Source organism: Neoarius graeffei, chromosome 12 (assembly GCF_027579695.1).
Source record: "Neoarius graeffei isolate fNeoGra1 chromosome 12, fNeoGra1.pri, whole genome shotgun sequence".
Taxonomy (NCBI): domain Eukaryota; kingdom Metazoa; phylum Chordata; class Actinopteri; order Siluriformes; family Ariidae; genus Neoarius; species Neoarius graeffei.
This window is the reverse complement of record NC_083580.1, coordinates 58,419,431-58,439,058: the sequence shown is the minus strand read 5'-3', so window position 1 is coordinate 58,439,058 and position 19,628 is coordinate 58,419,431. Positions and strand designations below refer to the sequence as shown.

Genomic DNA, 19,628 nt, shown 5'->3' with positions numbered 1-19,628 from the left:
GTTTGAGAACACTGCGATGAACATTGATGCAGCTGTTTGGCCAACGAGTAAAATGGACCTGCACAGCGCAATAATGTTTAGACCAATACATAGTTTGAGAGTCAATCTTTCATGTGCATGGGGGTCTGCAAACCAAGTCTTTTCAAACTCTACATCTTGCCCGTGGTGAACATGTGCTGTACAATGCAAATCTTCCTCTTTCATATAATCTGTGTCAACTGATGAGGTGTTCAAGTATGCGAGCTGTACAAGGTGTTTGGGAGTTTGTGTGAGTTGATCTGAGCAGAGCCGCCAGACATACACATACAGGGGGCTTCCAAACCCATACTGCACACCACACATTTCACTTACTTCAATAGTTAGTCCATCTGGCGTGGACGTGAGATTTACTCCTAATTTGCACATTAAATCACGTGCTAACAAATTTACTGGACATGTATGTAAGATGAGCGGGACATAACTATTCCTCCCTCGCTTTTACACGGGAGGTTGACTGAGAAAGTTTCGGTTACAGGTCGTCCTGAGATGCCCACTGTCTGAATAGAATTTGAGCTGAGCGGTGGGTCTACTGGAAGTACCCCATGTTGTATCACTGAGTGTCCTGCTCCAGAATCTACTAAAAAGGTTAACACATGCCCACACACAGTGAGGGGCATACAAGGGAGTTTAGAAAAGGGAGTAGTTGTGTATTTTAACAAACTTAATGCAACTTCACGTGTATTTATTTGGACTGGTGTATCGGGCGTTTCTGTGTAGTCTTGCTGTTGCATGCAGGTGCTGCTACTAATGTGTTTAATGTTATGTGAATGCTCCTGTCTATGTGTATCATCAGGTGTGTGTTTTACCTCCCCGTTCTCTGTGCGGGGCCCGTTCCCGGAGTCCGCCCATCAGTCTGCTTTGCTGTACTCCTCACAGGGCCTCTGCCTGCTACTGTGGAGACAATCTCGAGCAATGTGTCCCTTTTGATTGCAGTTGTAGCAGGTTGCACCTTTTATCCAGGACGAGTCACTCCAGGTCGTCCTGTCTCGGCCCCTACCTCGACCTCTTCCTCTAGGTCCAGGCTGAACAGTCATTGCCAGCCGCGCTCCAGTCTGGTGTAGTCGCTCGCTGGTCAGCTTCCGGCCACTCTTTGGAAACCTTGTTCCAATCTGTACCCATCTTGATCATGAGTAGGCGGCGAAGTTCATGGGTGGTCGGTCGGAATTCTCTGCAAAATATCAACAGCTCATTACCAAATCTCTTTCCTCCTACCTCTCTCATGTTGGGAAGAGAAGCCATGCTTTCCTTCATGTCAGCTGTCATCACACACAATGATGCATTTCCCCCCCTCATGCTCCCCAGAGGCTGTGCCTTGGTGTTCACAGGCATAGAGGTGGAAGGGCTTGAAGTGAGCAGGTAACCCAGGGGCGGAACAAAGGGTGCTTTTGAGGGAGTGATAAGCGACCACCATAGCGTCAGTCCAGGTCAAAGGATGTTGCAGTGGATCGTGATGAGAGATTGCGGAACGGAGATGCAGGGCGTTTTGTGTCTAGAATGACAGCCTTGAGAAAGTTCAAAACTTCAAAAGTTCAAATACTTAAGTGTCCATACAATATTGCAGCTTGGTTCTGGAAACCTTAAAGCCCTTATGTGCCAGATGTTGGAGCAGGCGCAAGTGTCAGTGTCTTGGCAGATTTCTGGTGACTCAGCAGATACCAGAACACACAGACCACAGAGTCCTGAGGGAGGGAGAAGGTCACAGAGCACGTTATGAATTACAGCTGAAAAAAAAAAAACAGCAGGAGAGTCAAATGAAACCTTGAGTCCAAACGCTATCTCCTCATGTGCGTGGAAAAAAAAAGGCAGAACAGAGATCATTAATTTTCATTAATGGAAAAACAGCAATGATGAGCAGGAACCTGTGACATTACAGAAGAAACAATCAATTAATTAATCTTACGTAAATCTTGTGTAAAGTGTCTCACCACGCCTTGCTCGAGAAGAGACTGTAGGATGACATCCAGAGAGAGAGGTACTGCCTAACATAAACAACTTAACTCTGTTAACTCTGTTTCTTGCTGAAAAAAATTATGGTTAACTAAATACATTAAAAGCCTATCCATTCCATATCTCATCTCATCTCATTATCTCTAGCCGCTTTATCCTTCTACAGGGTCGCAGGCAAGCTGGAGCCTATCCCAGCTGACTACGGGCGAAAGGCGGGGTACACCCTGGACAAGTCGCCAGGTCATCACAGGGCTGACACATAGACACAGACAACCATTCACACTCACACCTACGGTCAATTTAGAGTCACCAGTTAACCTAACCTGCATGTCTTTGGACTGTGGGGGAAACCGGAGCACCCGGAGGAAACCCACGCGGACACGGGGAGAACATGCAAACTCCACACAGAAAGGCCCTCGCTGGCCACAGGGCTCGAACCCAGGACATTCTTGCTGTGAGGCAACAGCGCTAACCACTACACCACCGTGCCACCCCATTCCATATCCTCTGTGTTTTTTAAAGGCAAAAGTATGGAGGTTTAAAACTTCAGCAAACAATTAATCAGAGCATTTCATATCAATATTTCAAAATTAGGAGGAACATGGTTAAGCTTAGCCTCATAAGTAGCAATAAGTTTAAAGAAAGATAAGGAGATAAAAAACAGGGCAAATTGAAATGACAAACAATTTCACTGAATGTAATTTGAATAAAATTGAATAGCTGATAAGCACTTTTGTTGGATTCGATATGTGACAGAGACTGAAAATACATTTTTAATTCAATTAACAGTATTAATGAGAATGAGAATTGGTTGTCTTGGACATTTCGACTTTATGTATATGGAATTTACCTAGTAATATAAAGAGATTACTTATTAAATTTATTATTGTGAGAAAGTGCCAAAAATAATGATTTTCTCTGCCCATTGCAGATTTCTGTGGCTGTCCTTGCCTGCTGTTCTTGCATGAGTTATTTGTTTATATTAGTAACAGTCTGGGAGCCCTATCTCAATGCTGACTGAGAAAGAGACACTATAGAGACGGAACATTATCTCATCTCATTATCTCTAGCCGCTTTATCCTTCTACAGGGTCGCAGGCAAGCTGGAGCCTATCCCAGCTGACTACAGGCGAAAGGCGGGGTACACCCTGGACAAGTCGCCAGGTCATCACAGGGCTGACAGACACAGACAACCATTCACACTCACACCTACGGTCAATTTAGAGTCACCAGTTAACCTAACCTGCATGTCTTTGGACTGTGGGGGAAACCGGAGCACCCAGAGGAAACCCACGCGGACACGGGGAGAACATGCAAACTCCGCACAGAAAGGCCCTCGCCGGCCCCGGGGCTCGAACCCAGGACCTTCTTGCTGTGAGGCGACAGCGCTAACCACTACACCACCATGCCACCTAGAGACGGAACAATTATTCAAAATATTATTTATAATAGGACGACAATTATTCAAAAAATGTCAAAAATTAAGTAAAAAGCGGGTTAGCTCGCTGTTGAACTAATTGCATGCTTCCCAGACAAGTCCACATTTCGCTAAAACGCGTTAGAAACAGGAGTATATAGGATATTTAAAGGTTAGAATTACATATGAGTAATAAAAATACCACTACACCAGCGGCGGTGAGAGCGCCGAATCCTTAACCACTAGACCACCACACGATCAGTTTTAAAATGTTTTAGATCAACATTAAACATTAGGTTAAACATTAAACTTTTCGGCATTTCCATTCACACGTAGGGTAAATATATTTGATGCCTTTTATTATGCCTTTAAACAGGAAGTGGTATAATACTCAATATTTTAAAAATGATTCCTGATAAATATCTTCAAATCTGAAAGTGATATTTGATTTGGCTGAATTAATCAAACTCTAAGCCTTAAATATATTTCTTCTGTTTTTACCATGTCTGGTTAATTTAAGTGAATGTTTTAAAAATGGTTTTTGTGTTGTATTTGCTTGTACAGTTATTTCCTTATTTAAGGTCTGAACGCATAGAATTACTGCCCAAATCTGATGAGACGAGAGTTTTGCCCTAAAGAGCTGCTTTTTTTTTTATCCAGTACGCATGCCCAGTTCACAAGCATCATGGGAACTGGAGTTCTCATGTTATTTTGCCGTCACATACTTCGTATTCATCATTTATAAGATCTAGACATGAAACTGCATTAATAGCTGCACTATTAATTATTAAAACACATTAATAGTCTTGTAGACTGCTCAGGGACCTGTTCAGAGATCACCTCGCAGACCACTCGTGACTTTCCTGATAACTTTCCAGTTACAAGTTTCGGACTATCAACACACAAGGAATATAAAATAAAATACAGATGATCTACTCACCAAACGCTGAAACTAATTGACTAAGAAGCAGATTTTTCCTCTGATGATGTTAAGGGAGGGCGGCACGGTGGTGTAGTGGTTAGCGCTGTCGCCTCACAGCAAGAAGGTCCTGGGTTCGAGCCCCGTGGCCGGCGAGGGCCTTTCTGTGCGGAGTTTGCATGTTCTCCCCGTGTCCGCGTGGGTTTCCTCCGGGTGCTCCGGTTTCCCCCACAGTCCAAAGACATGCAGGTTAGGTTAACTGGTGACTCTAAATTGAGCGTAGGTGTGAATGTGAGTGTGAATGGGTGTACCCCGCCTTTCGCCCGTAGTCAGCTGGGATAGGCTCCAGCTTGCCTGCGACCCTGTAGAAGGATAAAGCGGCTACAGATAATGAGATGAGATGAGATGAGATGTTAAGGGAAGAGGATCTCTTCTCTTGGATTTCTAACAGTGATGAGATTCACAGACGATTCGGATCTTCTTCGGGACGAAACATATGACTCGATCGAGCGAATCGATACAGACGCTGCATTTGTTGAGTTCATGCACACGTAATGGTTTGAGGAAAGTTCATACTTTAATTTCATACAGCATGAAAGTGTGATTATTGTTTACAATTTGAAAACAGGAATACAAATAAGGTTTCCGTAGTTTCTGAAGAATCAAGAGTGAATCAAGTAAATTGATTCACACGCATGCGAGTTTGTTCTAAAGAATCGATTCAGTGAAGCTTTCGTTGAGATCATAATGCACAATATACAGAATGTCCGTATTTTATACGGATTTGATTCAATAAACATAGTATACGGGCGTACAAATAAAGTTATACGGATTCTTTTTAACAAAAAAAACACCTTCAATATTTATTTAGAGCTATAATCAATTCCCACGATGATAAAAGAGCACATACCATTTACACTTTGTGTTTTTTTGTCAAACATTGAAGCTTTGTATTCATTCTTAAAGTTTATTATTATTAATATTGAATAAAAAGTACCTGGGATATATTATTGTTAATTATCATTCAAATTTTAGGTAAATAATTTTAATTTGCATCTTATAAGGATTTTATAAGGGAAATAAGGATTTTGGAAGTTGGTTATACCGGTTTGATTGACCAAAGGTTTGACATTTATGCACACCAGGAACACAGTTCTGACTGTTCATGTCCAGAGTACTGATTTGTTGTTTCATTATTTTGTGCATATCCAGTAATGCCTTATATAAATGCTAAAACAATTAAAGATACATTACACAGCTCCCAGAGATTGCAAATACCTGGATGAGGATAAATCAAAACTGAGCCGGCCAAACTGTCTAGAATCTGTGTAGAATGCTAAACCACATCCAATCCCGTGGGTTTTTTCTTGGGGTCCGGGTACCTTAATACAATAATACAATTAATATAATAAAATTTTTCCCCCCATGGTGGCTGCACGAAGGAATCAAAAATTAAAAGCGCGCTCTTCCCGTGACAGCTCCTTCACTTCACGAGGGTCACCTTCCCGTAAACACATTACGAGGTTTACCAATCTTCCCGTGGCTCTTCCAAGCCCCGTAACGTCCCGTAAACAAGAGTCTACGAGGTTCCCCAAACGTCCCGTGCCTCTACACAAGGTTTACCAAGAACATAACCAGAATTATAAACAACTGGGTCTCTTTTCTTTTTTTTAAATTACTACCAACCAGGCGGAAGTCTAACCAATCAATTATAAATTAAAAATTAAAATAATTTACTCACCTGGTTGGCAGTATCCCACTTCTGACACCAAATTGTTGGGGTTCAACCCAGTCAGAGACCCCGATTCCTTCGTGGGCCCCCCTCAGATCCGAGGACGAATGAAACAGGTCGATAGAAACAGACAGGGGAACACCAGAGAGTTCACATGCCAGTTTATTCGCACAGTCACTTCGTCAAAATGGAAACATTCTTGGAAACATCTTATAGTATCTCTGTGTTTATGTTTTGTCTTCATTTGTGTGTGTGTGTGTAATGGGTGTGCGTCTATGTAGAAGTGTGTAATGATCTTGAATCAATCATAATATAATAACATATTTCTGATGATAGTAAGGTACAGATAGATATCAGAGTTTCAATCTGACACCAAAACAGACCTTGGTGAATCTTTCAGACACCTCTCTCATATCAAAAAATAAACAAAATGTTCCCAAACAATGTCCAGCCGAGACAGAAGGTCATTTTTAACTGAACCTTAAGTTAATCCTTAATTTTGTCACCATTTTAATAAATTACTGCCTTCTTGATCAAGAATAATACTTATATCAACCTAACAACGGGCGAAAATCCAAGATGGCGGCACAGGTGTTTTCACGTTTGTCTCTGCGTTTGTTTGTGTAGCTAAACTGTGTTTATATACGTTTGAATGGGCTACCAGATCTGATAAACTTATATTCTGGGACTTCAGAACTTAAACCGCAGCCTCATTCGCAAACAGCAATATAATTAAGCCTAACAGGGGCGGTTCTAGCCATTTTGGGGCCCTAGGCGAAATACAGACATGGGGCCCTCAAAAGTCAGTCTTGAAACACACAGAATAATGGTCTTGGCACATGCCATATCTCCTTGCTGTAAATTCAGAAAAAAAGATAGCAAACTGCCACTAACAGTGTGCCCCAAATAAGCTCCACAGTGAAACAGGTTTGAGATTACTCCAGCATTTGCCAAAATTCTGACAGTGTTTATTGCTCAGATCAAACCAGAAAGAGAGAGAGCGACAAGGCAAACAACAGAAGAAGAGACAGTAGACAGAGAGAGAGACAATTTTAAGAGTCAATCTCCATATTTTAATAAAACAAGGATATCTGAAATCCAATTATTATTTTTACTCCACAGATACAGTACATATTACCAAATATAAAATGATCTTATTCTTATCAGAAGTAGAACACAAATGGATCCATATTACCAGATACACATTACCAGAGATACAAAATGATCTTACTGTTATCAGAACTACAACACAAATGGATATTACTCTATCGAAACCTCTACATTTCAATGGGATAAGACTGATGCCAAGATAAATGTACGAGAGAGAGAGAGAGAGAGAGAGAGAGAGAGAGTGTTTGTGTGTGTGAGAGAGTGTGAGGGAGTGAGGGAGGGAGGGAGGGAGTGAGAGAGAGAGCCATTTAGTGACAGGCAATACAGTGGTTGAGAGACCGATACAGAGGGATTGTGAGTTTGTAAAGGATGCAGCCAGTACATTATTGAAATGTCCTTAATCTTCAAAATTCCATTGTTCTGGCTTTGATCTGTTCGACCTGTTGCCCTGAGGGAGGCGCTACAGGTGCATCAGGACAAAGACAAATCGATTAAAAAACAGCTTCTTTCCAAAAGCCATAACCGCCCTGAACTCGGATATGCTCTGACATTATAGTTTATTTACTTTACTATTTACTAATTTATAATGTGCAGTACTTTATAAGGTGACTCTCTCTGTGCAATACCTCACTCCATAATGTGAAACGCAACACATACACCTCAGGACTGTGCACCTTACACACAACACATACACCTCAGGACTGTGCACCTTACACACAGCACATACACCTCAGGACTGTGCACCTTACACACAGCACATACACCTCAGGACTGCGCACCTTACACACAGCACATACACCTCAGGACTGTGCACCTTACACACAACACATACACCTCAGGACTGCGCACCTTACACACAACACATACACCTCAGGACTGTGCACCTTACACACAGCACATACACCTCAGGACTGTGCACCTTACACACAACACATACACCTCAGGACTGTGCACCTTACACACAGCACATACACCTCAGGACTGTGCACCTTACACACAACACATACACCTCAGGACTGCGCACCTTACACACAACACATACACCTCAGGACTGCGCACCTTACACACAACACATACACCTCAGGACTGTGCACCTTACACAGGGATCCCAGCAGTAATTGAAAAAAAAATAGAGAAATGTAAGAAACTATCAGCAGGGGTCAAGGGGACTGCAAGCCCCCTGAAGCTGTTGAGATTTTAACATTTAAAGATGCTATAGAACACATTTTTACATAGATTTAACATAGAAAAGCAACAGAATTTAACAATAATGTGTATCTATTTGATGGCATATTTTGTAATCAATGACATAAGTGGCAAAAAAAAATTGTTATTTATAAAAATTAGATGAAAATGTAGCTTTGAAGAATATACTTCTTCTAACCCGGACACTGTTCTGCTATCTCTTTTATGGACGATATCTTTTTTCCACGACATATTCAGGGCTGTGAAATTGTAAATAAGAAATCCGAGGAAAAGGGGGGGGGGTCTGGGGGGCACAGCCCCCCAGCATAAGCCGGGGGTCTGGGGCCTGCAGGGCCCCAGACACCAAGCCATTTTAGGTGTTATATGGTGTATACTGAGCATTTCCTGCAAGTAAAAAATTGATCTCAACAAGTAAATATTTGACTAGTCTTGGTCTTCATTTTGCCATATAAAATACCTATCAACAGTTTTCTCTTTTAAAATGAAAGCTCCATGTAAAATACCTTGAAATATCTAATAAGTGCCTATGTATTTTATCTCTTAATCAAAAATAAAAGTAAAAAAAAATGTGTAAATAACAATTTAAAGAAATGTTAATAAAATAAAACTTTGATAGGCCTTTCAAAATGACTTTGTGAAAAATCATGCTCAATATTTAAGTGAGAGATACCTGTTGTCTTCCAAATTACACTTAATTCTTGTATTATGTCCTGGCTTTTTCCAAGAATCTGTCACAATGTCTCTTGTCTACAGAGCAAAAGTTTAAAAAAAACTAATGTTTCTTATCTAATATATTATTTACATCTTTTCTTTTACTTCTGGCTCCTGCTATTCCTCTTTGCATCACTCCCAGCTATTTCTTTCAATTCATCTTTCAGTAAGGCTATTAGTTATTAGTTCTATAGTATTTGCATTCCTCTATTAAAGCTATTTACAAAACGTTCATAGTCTGTCAAACAGCATCTAATGAAAGTCTTTTAATTTTCTTTTCTTTAACACCATCTCTTTCAGTTTTGCAAACTTGTTCTTTTTCATCTTTTCCTTCAGTCTGTCTGTGTGTTCTTTTCTAGCCCTCTTTGCATCTCTCTCAAACACCTCCTTAGCTTTCCTTTTTGATGGCATCTTATCTATGTCTGATCTTGCAGCCTGTAAGTACAAAATTCACGTACGCGGTGCCAGGTCACGCAATAGCTATTTTTAGCTCTGTCATGCACGAGTCGCAGTCAAGACGTGTTCCACGCTCAGCTGGCATAAAACTCCGCGAGTCCGGCTGTACTAAGCCGCCGGTCTCGTGCAAGGCGATTAAAACCGACTAGACCCCCCCAATGATTTAATGCAAAAATAGACGTTTTGTGAAGATATTTTTCGCGACAGAATCCGCAGAAATTTCACAGCCCTGCATATTGAATTAAGTTCAACGCATTAGAAACAAAAGCACGAACGGAGTTAAAACACATTTTCTAGCAAATGGGCGCAGCCATATTGTTTTCTCGTTCTATCGCGTACAGTCTCGCAGTATTTACATCAATTTAACTTCCGAGTGTTCCCGAATGTCAACGAGAACAAACAAAGCTGACAAAAACATCGCTAAACAAGCACACCAAATCAGAACGTATTCTGCTGGTCATTTTACTTAAACAAACATATTTTTAACGGATATACAAGAGATTTAAAAAAAAACCCAAAACCACCACCGCTTTGGCTAGAAAAATAGCGGAATTCTGCTAAATAGCGGACGTCTGGGATCCCTGCTTACACACATCACACACACCTCAGGACTGTGCACCTTACACACAGCACACGCACCTCAGGACTGTGCACCTTACCCACAGCACACGCACCTCAGGACTGTGCACCTTACACACAGCACATGCACTTCAGGACTGTGCACCTTACACACAGCACACGCACCTCAGGACTGTGCACCTTACCCACAGCACACGCACCTCAGGACTGTGCACCTTACACACAGCACATGCACTTCAGGACTGTGCACCTTACACACAGCACACGCACCTCAGGACTGTGCACCTTACACACAACACACGCACCTCAGGACTGTGCACCTTACACACAGCACACGCACCAGGACTGTGCACCTTACACACAACACACGCACCTCAGGACTGTGCACCTTACACACAGCACATGCACTTCAGGACTGTGCACCTTACACACAGCACATACACCAAGTCTGTGCACCTTACACACAACACATACACCTCAGGACTGTGCACCTTACACACAGCACATACACCAAGTCTGTGCACCTTACACACAGCACACACACCTCAAGTCTGTGCACCTTACCTTACCTTGCAATACTTCATCATGTGTAATATTTTATCTTATAATGTGACTGTCTCTGTGCAATACTTTATATGTGCAATACCTCACTCCATAATATGTAACACAACACATACACCTCAGACTGTGCACCTTACACCCCCCCCCCTTTTTATTTTATTTATTTAATTAATTATTTTTTTTCTTTTTCCCCCTTCCCCTCTCTTCACGCTGTTTGCACTGTTATTGGAGATGCTTTAATCTCATTGTACATGTGTATAGTGACAATAAAGGCATTCTATCTATCTTCTATTCCATAATGGGGTGTAGGTGTGTGTGCGAGAGAGAGAGAGAGGGGGTAGAGAAAGAGAGAGGTATGAGTTTTTAAAGGTTGCAGCCAGTACATTACTGAAAAGTCCTCATCTCATCTCATTATCTCTAGCCGCTTTATCCTTCTACAGGGTCGCAGGCAAGCTGGAGCCTATCCCAGCTGACTATGGGCGAAAGGCGGGGTACACCCTGGACAAGTCGCCAGGTCATCACAGGGCTGACACATAGACACAGACAACCATTCACACTCACACCTACGGTCAATTTAGAGTCACCAGTTAACCTAACCTGCATGTCTTTGGACTGTGGGGGAAACCAGAGCACCCGGAGGAAACCCACGCGGACACGGGGAGAACATGCAAACTCCGCACAGAAAGGCCCTCGCCGGCCCCGGGGCTCGAACCCAGGACCTTCTTGCTGTGAGGCGACAGCGCTAACCACTACACCACCGTGCCGCCCTGAAAAGTCCTTAATCTCCAAATGTCCATTGTTCATCATAATCATATGAGAAAGAAAGTCCTACTTGAAAGTCTACCTCCTCCACACGAACACATTCCTCAACAGAGTCAACAGCGGAGGTTGAGGCTGTAGCAGACTCAGGCGATTTGAAAAAGGTAGTTAGTTTCAGAAGTGCAGCTGCATTCTTTTTGCTTTGTGCCCTTTTTTTCCGTTTAGCGCAAACACTGTCATAACTGCGCTTCATCTTATTTACAGTTCCCTCTGCTTTGGTTTGAATTTCCGTCGCGCACCTGTCTACATCGTCAGATCATGGACTAGTCCAATGTAAAACAACCGGGGAGGGGGGTGTGCTGAGACAAATACTATACACATGAATTCGATATTCTGATGCTATTTTGGTGTGTTTTTCCATTTATATCGTTGACTACTTAATATCAGAGACAAATTAAGATTACATATATATTGTTTGGTGTTTACTGTGACGGGGCTGACCGTTAGGGGCCCCCAAATTTTGGGGGCCCTAGGCAACCGCCTTGGTTTGCCTAATGGTAAGTCCGCCCCTGACTGTATGCCATACTGATTAAAATTAAAATAGAAAAATGCTTGAAACATTTTAGTTGATGTGTAATGAGTCTATAATATATAACATTTTCTTATCTCATTATCTCTAGCCGCTTTATCCTGTTCTACAGGGTCGCAGGCAAGCTGGAGCCTATCCCAGCTGACTACGGGCGAAAGGTGGGGTACACCCTGGACAAGTCGCCAGGTCATCACAGGGCTGACACATAGACACAGACAACCATTCACACTCACATTCACACCTACGCTCAATTTAGAGTCACCAGTTAACCTAACCTGCATGTCTTTGGACTGTGGGGGAAACCGGAGCACCCGGAGGAAACCCACGCGGGCACAGGGAGAACATGCAAAAAAAAAAAAGGCCACGGGGCTCGAACCCGGACCTTCTTACTGTGAGGCGACAGCACTAACCACTACACCACCATATAACATTTTCACTTGATGGAAAATATTGAACTTTTTCACAATATTCTAATTTTTTGAGACGCACTAGTATTCTTGCCGGGCCACAATCGAAATAAATGTTGTAGACTTTATTGTGTTATCTGTGTGTTTTAATGTCCACTTTATTGATGTATTTTGTGCATTATTTTACATCATAAAATCAATCACACAAAAGCGCCTGCGGTGGCCAGGCGGAAGTGACGTGTGTGTATCGGATGTGACGAGGAGGAGTTTTCCCGCGCTTTGAGGGCTGAGGGTGAACGGTGCAGTGTGAGTGGCCGGAGGAGGTGATGGACGGGGCGGGTTCAGTTCCTTGAAGCGGTGTCTTTGTTTTCAGTCAGGTGGCGGTTTATTATTTCGGATATTTTTCCGTGTTTTGAGCGGGTTACACAGCGGGGGTTTGTCAGGATGCCTCCCAAAAGGCGCGGCGGCGGGACTCCTCCAAGCAGAGAGCTGAAGTGGAGCAACCGGAAGGAGAACTCGGTTCTCTCTCTGGAACTGTAAGACTCGGGCTTTCACACGGTTTCTGCACTTAACCCGGGGTTTATTGTGTTTCAGTAAGAAATGACCAAGTCCACTGTCTTGTTACTAGCCGGCTAGCTAGTTCGCCTAAACAACAACAACAACAACAGCGTTCCCGGTTAGCTAGCAAGCTAGCTGAGTCAGAGCGACGCTATTGTTAACCGTCATCTTGTCACGTGACTCAAAACCAAAACATTACATCACTGTTTATCCCACTGAAGGCATTCTGTAAACTTATGCATCCAGTTTATTTACCAGTTAAGTCAGTTATAATATCTCTAGCTGCATTGTTTGATTTGTCAGTCATTTACTTAATTCTAGTGGACCAATTTAGTGGGGATTAGATTAGATTCACTTTATTCAGAGGCTCGGAAAAATTGCACAGAACAGGTAGACTCTGTATACGATATATACATAAATAATGTATATAAATTTTTTATTTGAAAGAAGGAAAGCACAACTTTATTCATCACACACTTGTGAAATTTCATCTCTGCATTAACCCATCTGAAGCAGTGAAAACACACACACACATACCCAGAGCAGTGGGCAGCCATGCTAACAGCGCCCGGGGAGCAATTGGGAGTTAGGGGTCTCGCTCAAGGGCACCTCAGCCCAAGGCCGTCCCATATTAACCTAACTTAACTGCATGTCTTTGGACTGTGGGGGAAACCGGAGCACCCGGAGGAAACCCACACAAAGCCCTTTTCCACCAAATCAGTTCCAGGGCTGGTTCGGGGCCAGTGCTTAGTTTGAAACCGGGTTTTCTGTTTACACTGACGAACTGGCTCTGGGACAGAAAAACCGGTTCCAGGGTAGCACCAGCTCTTTGCTGGGCTAGAGGAAAGAACTGCTTACATCAGCAGGAGGGGGCAAGCCAGAAGCAGCAGCTGTACAAACACGAAGTCATCCATTATTGTTGTTGTTGTTGCTGCTGCTTCTTCTTCTCCGTGTTGTTGTTGCTTCGATGTTCGCGCCAAGGTTTATGCAAACGCAGCGACGTAACTGACGTATAGACGTGGCTCCCCTTAGCACCCCGAGCTATGGAAAAGCAAACTGGTTCTTGGCTGGTTCGCAAGTTGAACGAGTTGTGAACCAGCACTGGCCCCGAACCAGCCCTGGAACTGATTTGGTGGAAAAGGGGTAACAGAAAGGCCCTTGCCGGCTCGAACCCAGAACCTTCTTGCTGTGAGGTGACCGTGCTAACCACTTACACCACAGTTTACGCACTCCTCCAGAAAGGTAATTTTGCACAAGGCCATCTGTCTACAGCAAAAAAAAAAAAAAACAAAACGCGTCTGGAAAAATCCCAAAGGAGTCTGGAGCCAGATTGATCCAGATTCGTGACGTCATGTGTGGATCCGCCAGCAGGCTGAGAGAGCCTGCATGGGTTCAGTGCACAGTCTGTGCAGACTAAGTTTAGCAACGAGCGATTTTGGATTAAAATATGGAATTGTCGCCTGAGCGCAATGTTACTTCACCTTTGGATGAAGAACATAATGAGATGTCCGATGTTATAATATAGAATTATATAATATTTTGTTTGTTGCTTTTGTTTTCTTTTGTGTATATATAGTTTATTATGGCGGAAAGTGACGTTTGATTCGTGGTGGCAGACCTAGAAATTCATATATTTTTTTCACCAGCCAGCCGGACTAGTTACCTTCCAAAGTAACTCGCCAAACAGAAAATCAACTCGCCAAAATTTGTTCATGTATGAATTTTACTTCTGTCAAAAATAACACAAAAGAGAGTAGTTACCATTGTTCATGACTAATGTGCATTTATTTCAAGACCTGAGTATTTTGATACTGTTGTTAAATACATAAGTGAGAACAACACAGAGCACCATAATATAATATCAACAAATAATAATATGTTGGAAAATTTGGCAACTTGGTGTATGAGTATTGAAAACAAATATCCTTACTATCATGACTATAGCACCCAAAATATGTCCAACATGCTTTCTGTATTTAACCATTTATGAGAGAGAAAGCATTAGGAGCTTCATATTGACTAGGAATCAACTTGAAAAAAATTAATTATTCCATAAAAATCGTATCACAGCCAAGGCCTACCCTGCTCCCACGTTTGCTTATAAGTCCTTTGTCGTTTCTCCTTCTCGTACGCTTTATCAGCGGCCTTTTTCTCCTTTTCAGACCGAGATCGCTTTGTCCCCGTCTCTGGCGGTTTCTGTACACCTTGCAGAAAATTCCACATTGCAACGTAGCTTTGGCAGATGTAGATGTAAACAACAACAAAAACAAGTGTTTAAATGGGCGATAATGTGGCCACATCTATTGAATTTGAGAACGTGATTACCGCAATATTCAACGAGATGCGTTATATGTATGCGCAGTAGTGAAAAAACCGACAGCCTGACTCATACATGATATGATTCGGAATTCTTCGGTATTTTCCGTCCTGCCGATAAACACATCGATTAACACAGACACGGCACACGCTTAATATGTGGCGGCTTTAGTTGACGGTGTGTCTGAATCTTCACTTCATATATATATTTTTTTTATTTTCAACTAGCCAGCCGGGCTGGCTAGTGACAGGAATTACCTGCCAAATGACAAATTAAGTCGCCTCGGGTGACCGGACCACTGCGAATTTCGAGTCGTGGGTGGTATAGAGGGTTAGGATTTGATAAGTTATTTACTTCTTCCTAATCCTTTCCGAACATTATTATGTTACTGCCTTGTGGCTACGCTATTCTGTTTGTTTATGACGATGTTTTGATTATTGCATTTTTAATTTTTTTAAAACTCTTTCTTCTTTACTGTTTGGAATAAAGCAATCAATCAATTGGGGCCTCATCTGTTTGGATTTGATGATGATTCAAGTAGTGAAGACGATTCCGGCTAAGCGGGGTTGTATATACATTTAATGTGTTTGACAGGTCCCAAGATCTCAAGCCCTGACATGCATATCCCTTGATACATGTGAAGTAAGTGTATTTATTTTTTTCGCAGTCCGGTTTCCATCAAATCCTGCGCTCTGATTGGCTGGCAAGCGGGACCATATCCTACAGTACGGACTCCGGTTACGGACCTCTGGCGACTCGCTCGTTCACAACAACAACAAACATAGTAGCATTTTTTGTCAACAGTTATCTTTTTTTAATAAGATTTATTTATAAGATTATCAGAAATCTTATAAATTTTTGCCAGCATTTCTCAGCATAATAGCATTAATTTTACAGCATGGATAGTGATAACGACAGTGTTCACAGCGAAAGCGAGTTTTACTACCCTGAGGAAGAAGAAATAAAAGGAAACATTTCAGGAGAAAGCTAAAAACCTGTAACTGTTGCTAATGCTGAGCAAAAACATGGCTGAATGACTCCTATTTGTATAAATGGGGGACTACATAGGTGGCAAAATGTAGTTTTTTTTTCCTGCCATGGAAGTGCACTTGTATACCGAGGAGGAAGCAATTTGCATTACAGCCGTGAATGAGGATTCAAAATCTCGGCTCGGTTTTCCCTTTCGGGTGCTCTCGTTTTCTGTTAGAATTTGGTGAAGAAAAAAAAATATTATTTACCAGCTTAAGGTCAGTCCGTATTGTGAAATACCGTGACCTCGGCCTTGAATACTGACCTCGGCCCAGAGATGTACCACACAAACACAGGAATACCTAATTTAGAGTATAGTATCTCTTATTTCTTACCCTGGCAACAGTCAACTTGTGAATTGGCAATTTTTCTTGGTCTTTTTCTCGGCTCTGCTTGGTCCTCGGCTTCGAGAGCCTCAGTGGATGCGGCACTTCGCCTTCTGTCAGGGGAGACGAACACGGCTGGCTCCTTTGGTGACGCTGACACAGATGGAGACGGAGTTGATTTGGGCATTCTAACAGATGGAACTGCGTCTTTTTTCAGATCAAGTTGCTTCTTGAAGCCCATTTCCCACTGCAAATAGTTCTCAAAGTCGTCTGGCTTTATGAAGTGAGCCCCGCATATGATGCTGTGGTCTGTTGCGTGTTGCCAGTTTTTCCGGGTGCCTCGCACGAAGCGCTCCCATTTCTCTCTCATTGTCCGGTCTTTTGGAAAACGATGAGTACTAATCCCATCAAGATTGGTGTTGCTGCACCCTCCTACGATACAGCTGTTAACCATTTTAATAATTACGCGATAACATCGAAGAAATTTGCAGAAAACCACCAGGTCGTTTTCTCATAAACAAACCAACACTGACAAGGGATTCAGAAGGAGGCGTCCCACATGCGACATCACGAAAATCAATGTTTGCCGGGAAATCCAAATGCCAAGTTTTTTCACTGGTGGACCAATTCGCCTCAAATGGCTTGATTTCAGCTGAATTTTTCTGGTATTGCGCAAGGTAAAAAATATTGCGCAAAATGTGACAGATATTTGACCAAAGTTTATTTTAAAATAAGAGGATTACATTGATCTTGCTCCTACTGTAAATATACCCAAGACGTGCCCTTTAATTCTACAGCTCAATCTCCACTGATGGATCTGACCACTAGAGGATCACGTGATGCTGGTGGCTGAGCCTGATCCCCTTCTCCTCCTGTCGCTCCTTCAGACCTGCCTGATTCAACAATATTTTTCTCTTTCGAGGTTCTGCAATAATGGCACACGTTCTGCTGTTGTGGATGGTCTCGGATGATTAAAAAAAAAACAACCCAGCCCAAGTCTCACCGTTGCTTTGTGTTTTATCCCCTCTGGATGATATTGCTTTGTTCTGCTGTACTCATGAAGACTCGTCTCTCATCTGAGGACACTCGTTCGGCAGATTGTGAACATTATTTTAATACACTTAGTACTGTTTGTCTTGACTCTTCTACACCTGTATACTGTAATAGATAGATAGATAGATAGATAGATAAAACTTTATTGATCCCTTTGGGAGGGTTCCCTCAGGGAAATTAAAATTCCAGCAGCATCATTACAGAATAAACAGAGAATAGAAAATAGAGAAAACTTCTAGATAAATTAAAGTATGAACATATATCAAAGAAAACTCTCACAATCTAGCAGGAGAGGTATTGCGCATTGTTCGGTATTGCTTTTTGTCAGGCTAGGCTACTGCTCCTTCCCGTCCTCTGTCCTTCTGCCCCCCCCCCCCCCCCCCCCCCCCCCAGAGAGGAGTTATACAGTCTGATGGCGTGAGGGACAAAGGAGTTTCGAAGTCTGTTAGTCCTGCACTTGGGAAGGAGCATTCTGTCACTGAACAGGCTCCTCTGGTTGCTGATGACGGTATGCAGAGGGTGACTGGCATCGTCCATGATGTTCAGTAGTTTGTCCATAGTCCTCTTCTCTGCCACCGTCACTAGAGAGTCCAGCTTCATGCCGACCACAGAGCTGGCCCGCCTGATCAGTTTGTCCAGCCTGGATGTGTCCTCCTTGGATGTGCTGCCCCCCCAGCACACCATGATGTAAAAACAGGACACTGGCAACCATGGACTGATAGAACATCCACAGGAGTTTCCTGCAGATGTTAAAGGACCGCAGCCTCCTCAGGAAGTACAGCCTGCTCTGTACCTTCCTGTACAGGTGGTTGGTGTTGCAAGTCCAGTCCAGCTTGCTGTCCAGCCACAGCCCGAGGTACTTGTAGGAATCCACAGCCTCCACCTCGACTCCCTCGATCAGAACTGGTCGTGACCTTGGTCTGGGCATCTCCAAAAAGGTGCATCTTGTAGGGTGTTCTCGGTATGCAGCAGTTATTACCTACTAAACCTACAGTTATTACCTACAGCAGCAGTTATTACCTGCCTATAATGCTTTATAATCCGACTGTTTAGTGTCACTCAGATGAGCATGGGCAAGTGCGAGTCTGGTCATCTTTAGTCCCACCCCCATGTCATCTCAGGAAGTTTTTCCTCATCATTGTTGCCTCTGGCTTGCTCGGTAGGGCTCTAAATCTGCAAAGGTCTCTCAAGTTGCTGTGTGAATGTGTATAAAATCTCACCGGTTCACCTGTCGTCCTTCCTTGGAGCATGTTTAGTAGGTACTGACTAGGGGTGGCACGGTTCACAAAAGTCGCGGTTCGGTACGTATTGCGGTTTGAGGTCTGCGGTTCGGTACGTATTGCGTTTTTTTTTTTTTTTTTTAAATCTTAAGTACTCTGTATTTGGGCATATAGCCTACTATTTACCTTAAGTAAACATAGTTTAGGATACAGCATTTAAGAGAGGTTAAAATTATAGTTACAATGAAATAATCATGCACAAACTGAGTTTGAGTTGACATAAGCACATTTTATGAACAATCTCTGATGAAAAGCCAGGTAGTATTTTGAAACAGCAAGAGGGAAGACATGGATAATTTCAACAGCTTTTTTATTTACTACAGTATTTATACAAAGTGTCAGGAGTGTTTGCTGCCATGTTGTGGCATCTAGAGGAACCAGGTGTCTTTTGTCACATACAGAGTTTTCATAATTGGAAGAAATAAAAATGAGTTCTTAAAGCTTACTTTTGAACAGATGTGTGTGTTAAAACTTAAACTTTTATGTGGCGACCAACCAACCACCTATATACAAAAACCGAATCAAAAACTCTTCTAATCCCTGAGAGTGAGGATGTATTTTTTCACTTGAAATTAAAGTGCAGTGTTTTGAAACGTATGGCTGGATTTCTTATCTAATCTTAAAGTGCCACTGT

At 42.5% G+C, this 19,628-nt stretch overlaps 1 protein-coding gene across 1 annotated transcript in view; it reads left to right on the top strand.

Moving 5' to 3' along the window:
• The first annotated feature begins 12,712 nt into the window (after positions 1–12,712).
• rb1 (retinoblastoma 1) overlaps positions 12,713–19,628 on the top strand; it is a 123,360-nt gene continuing 116,444 nt past the window's right edge. Inside the window, exon 1 of the mRNA XM_060936128.1 lies at positions 12,713–12,967. Coding sequence (XP_060792111.1) covers positions 12,876–12,967 — 92 coding nt within the window. The 5' untranslated portion in view covers positions 12,713–12,875. The remainder of the gene's footprint in view (positions 12,968–19,628) is intronic.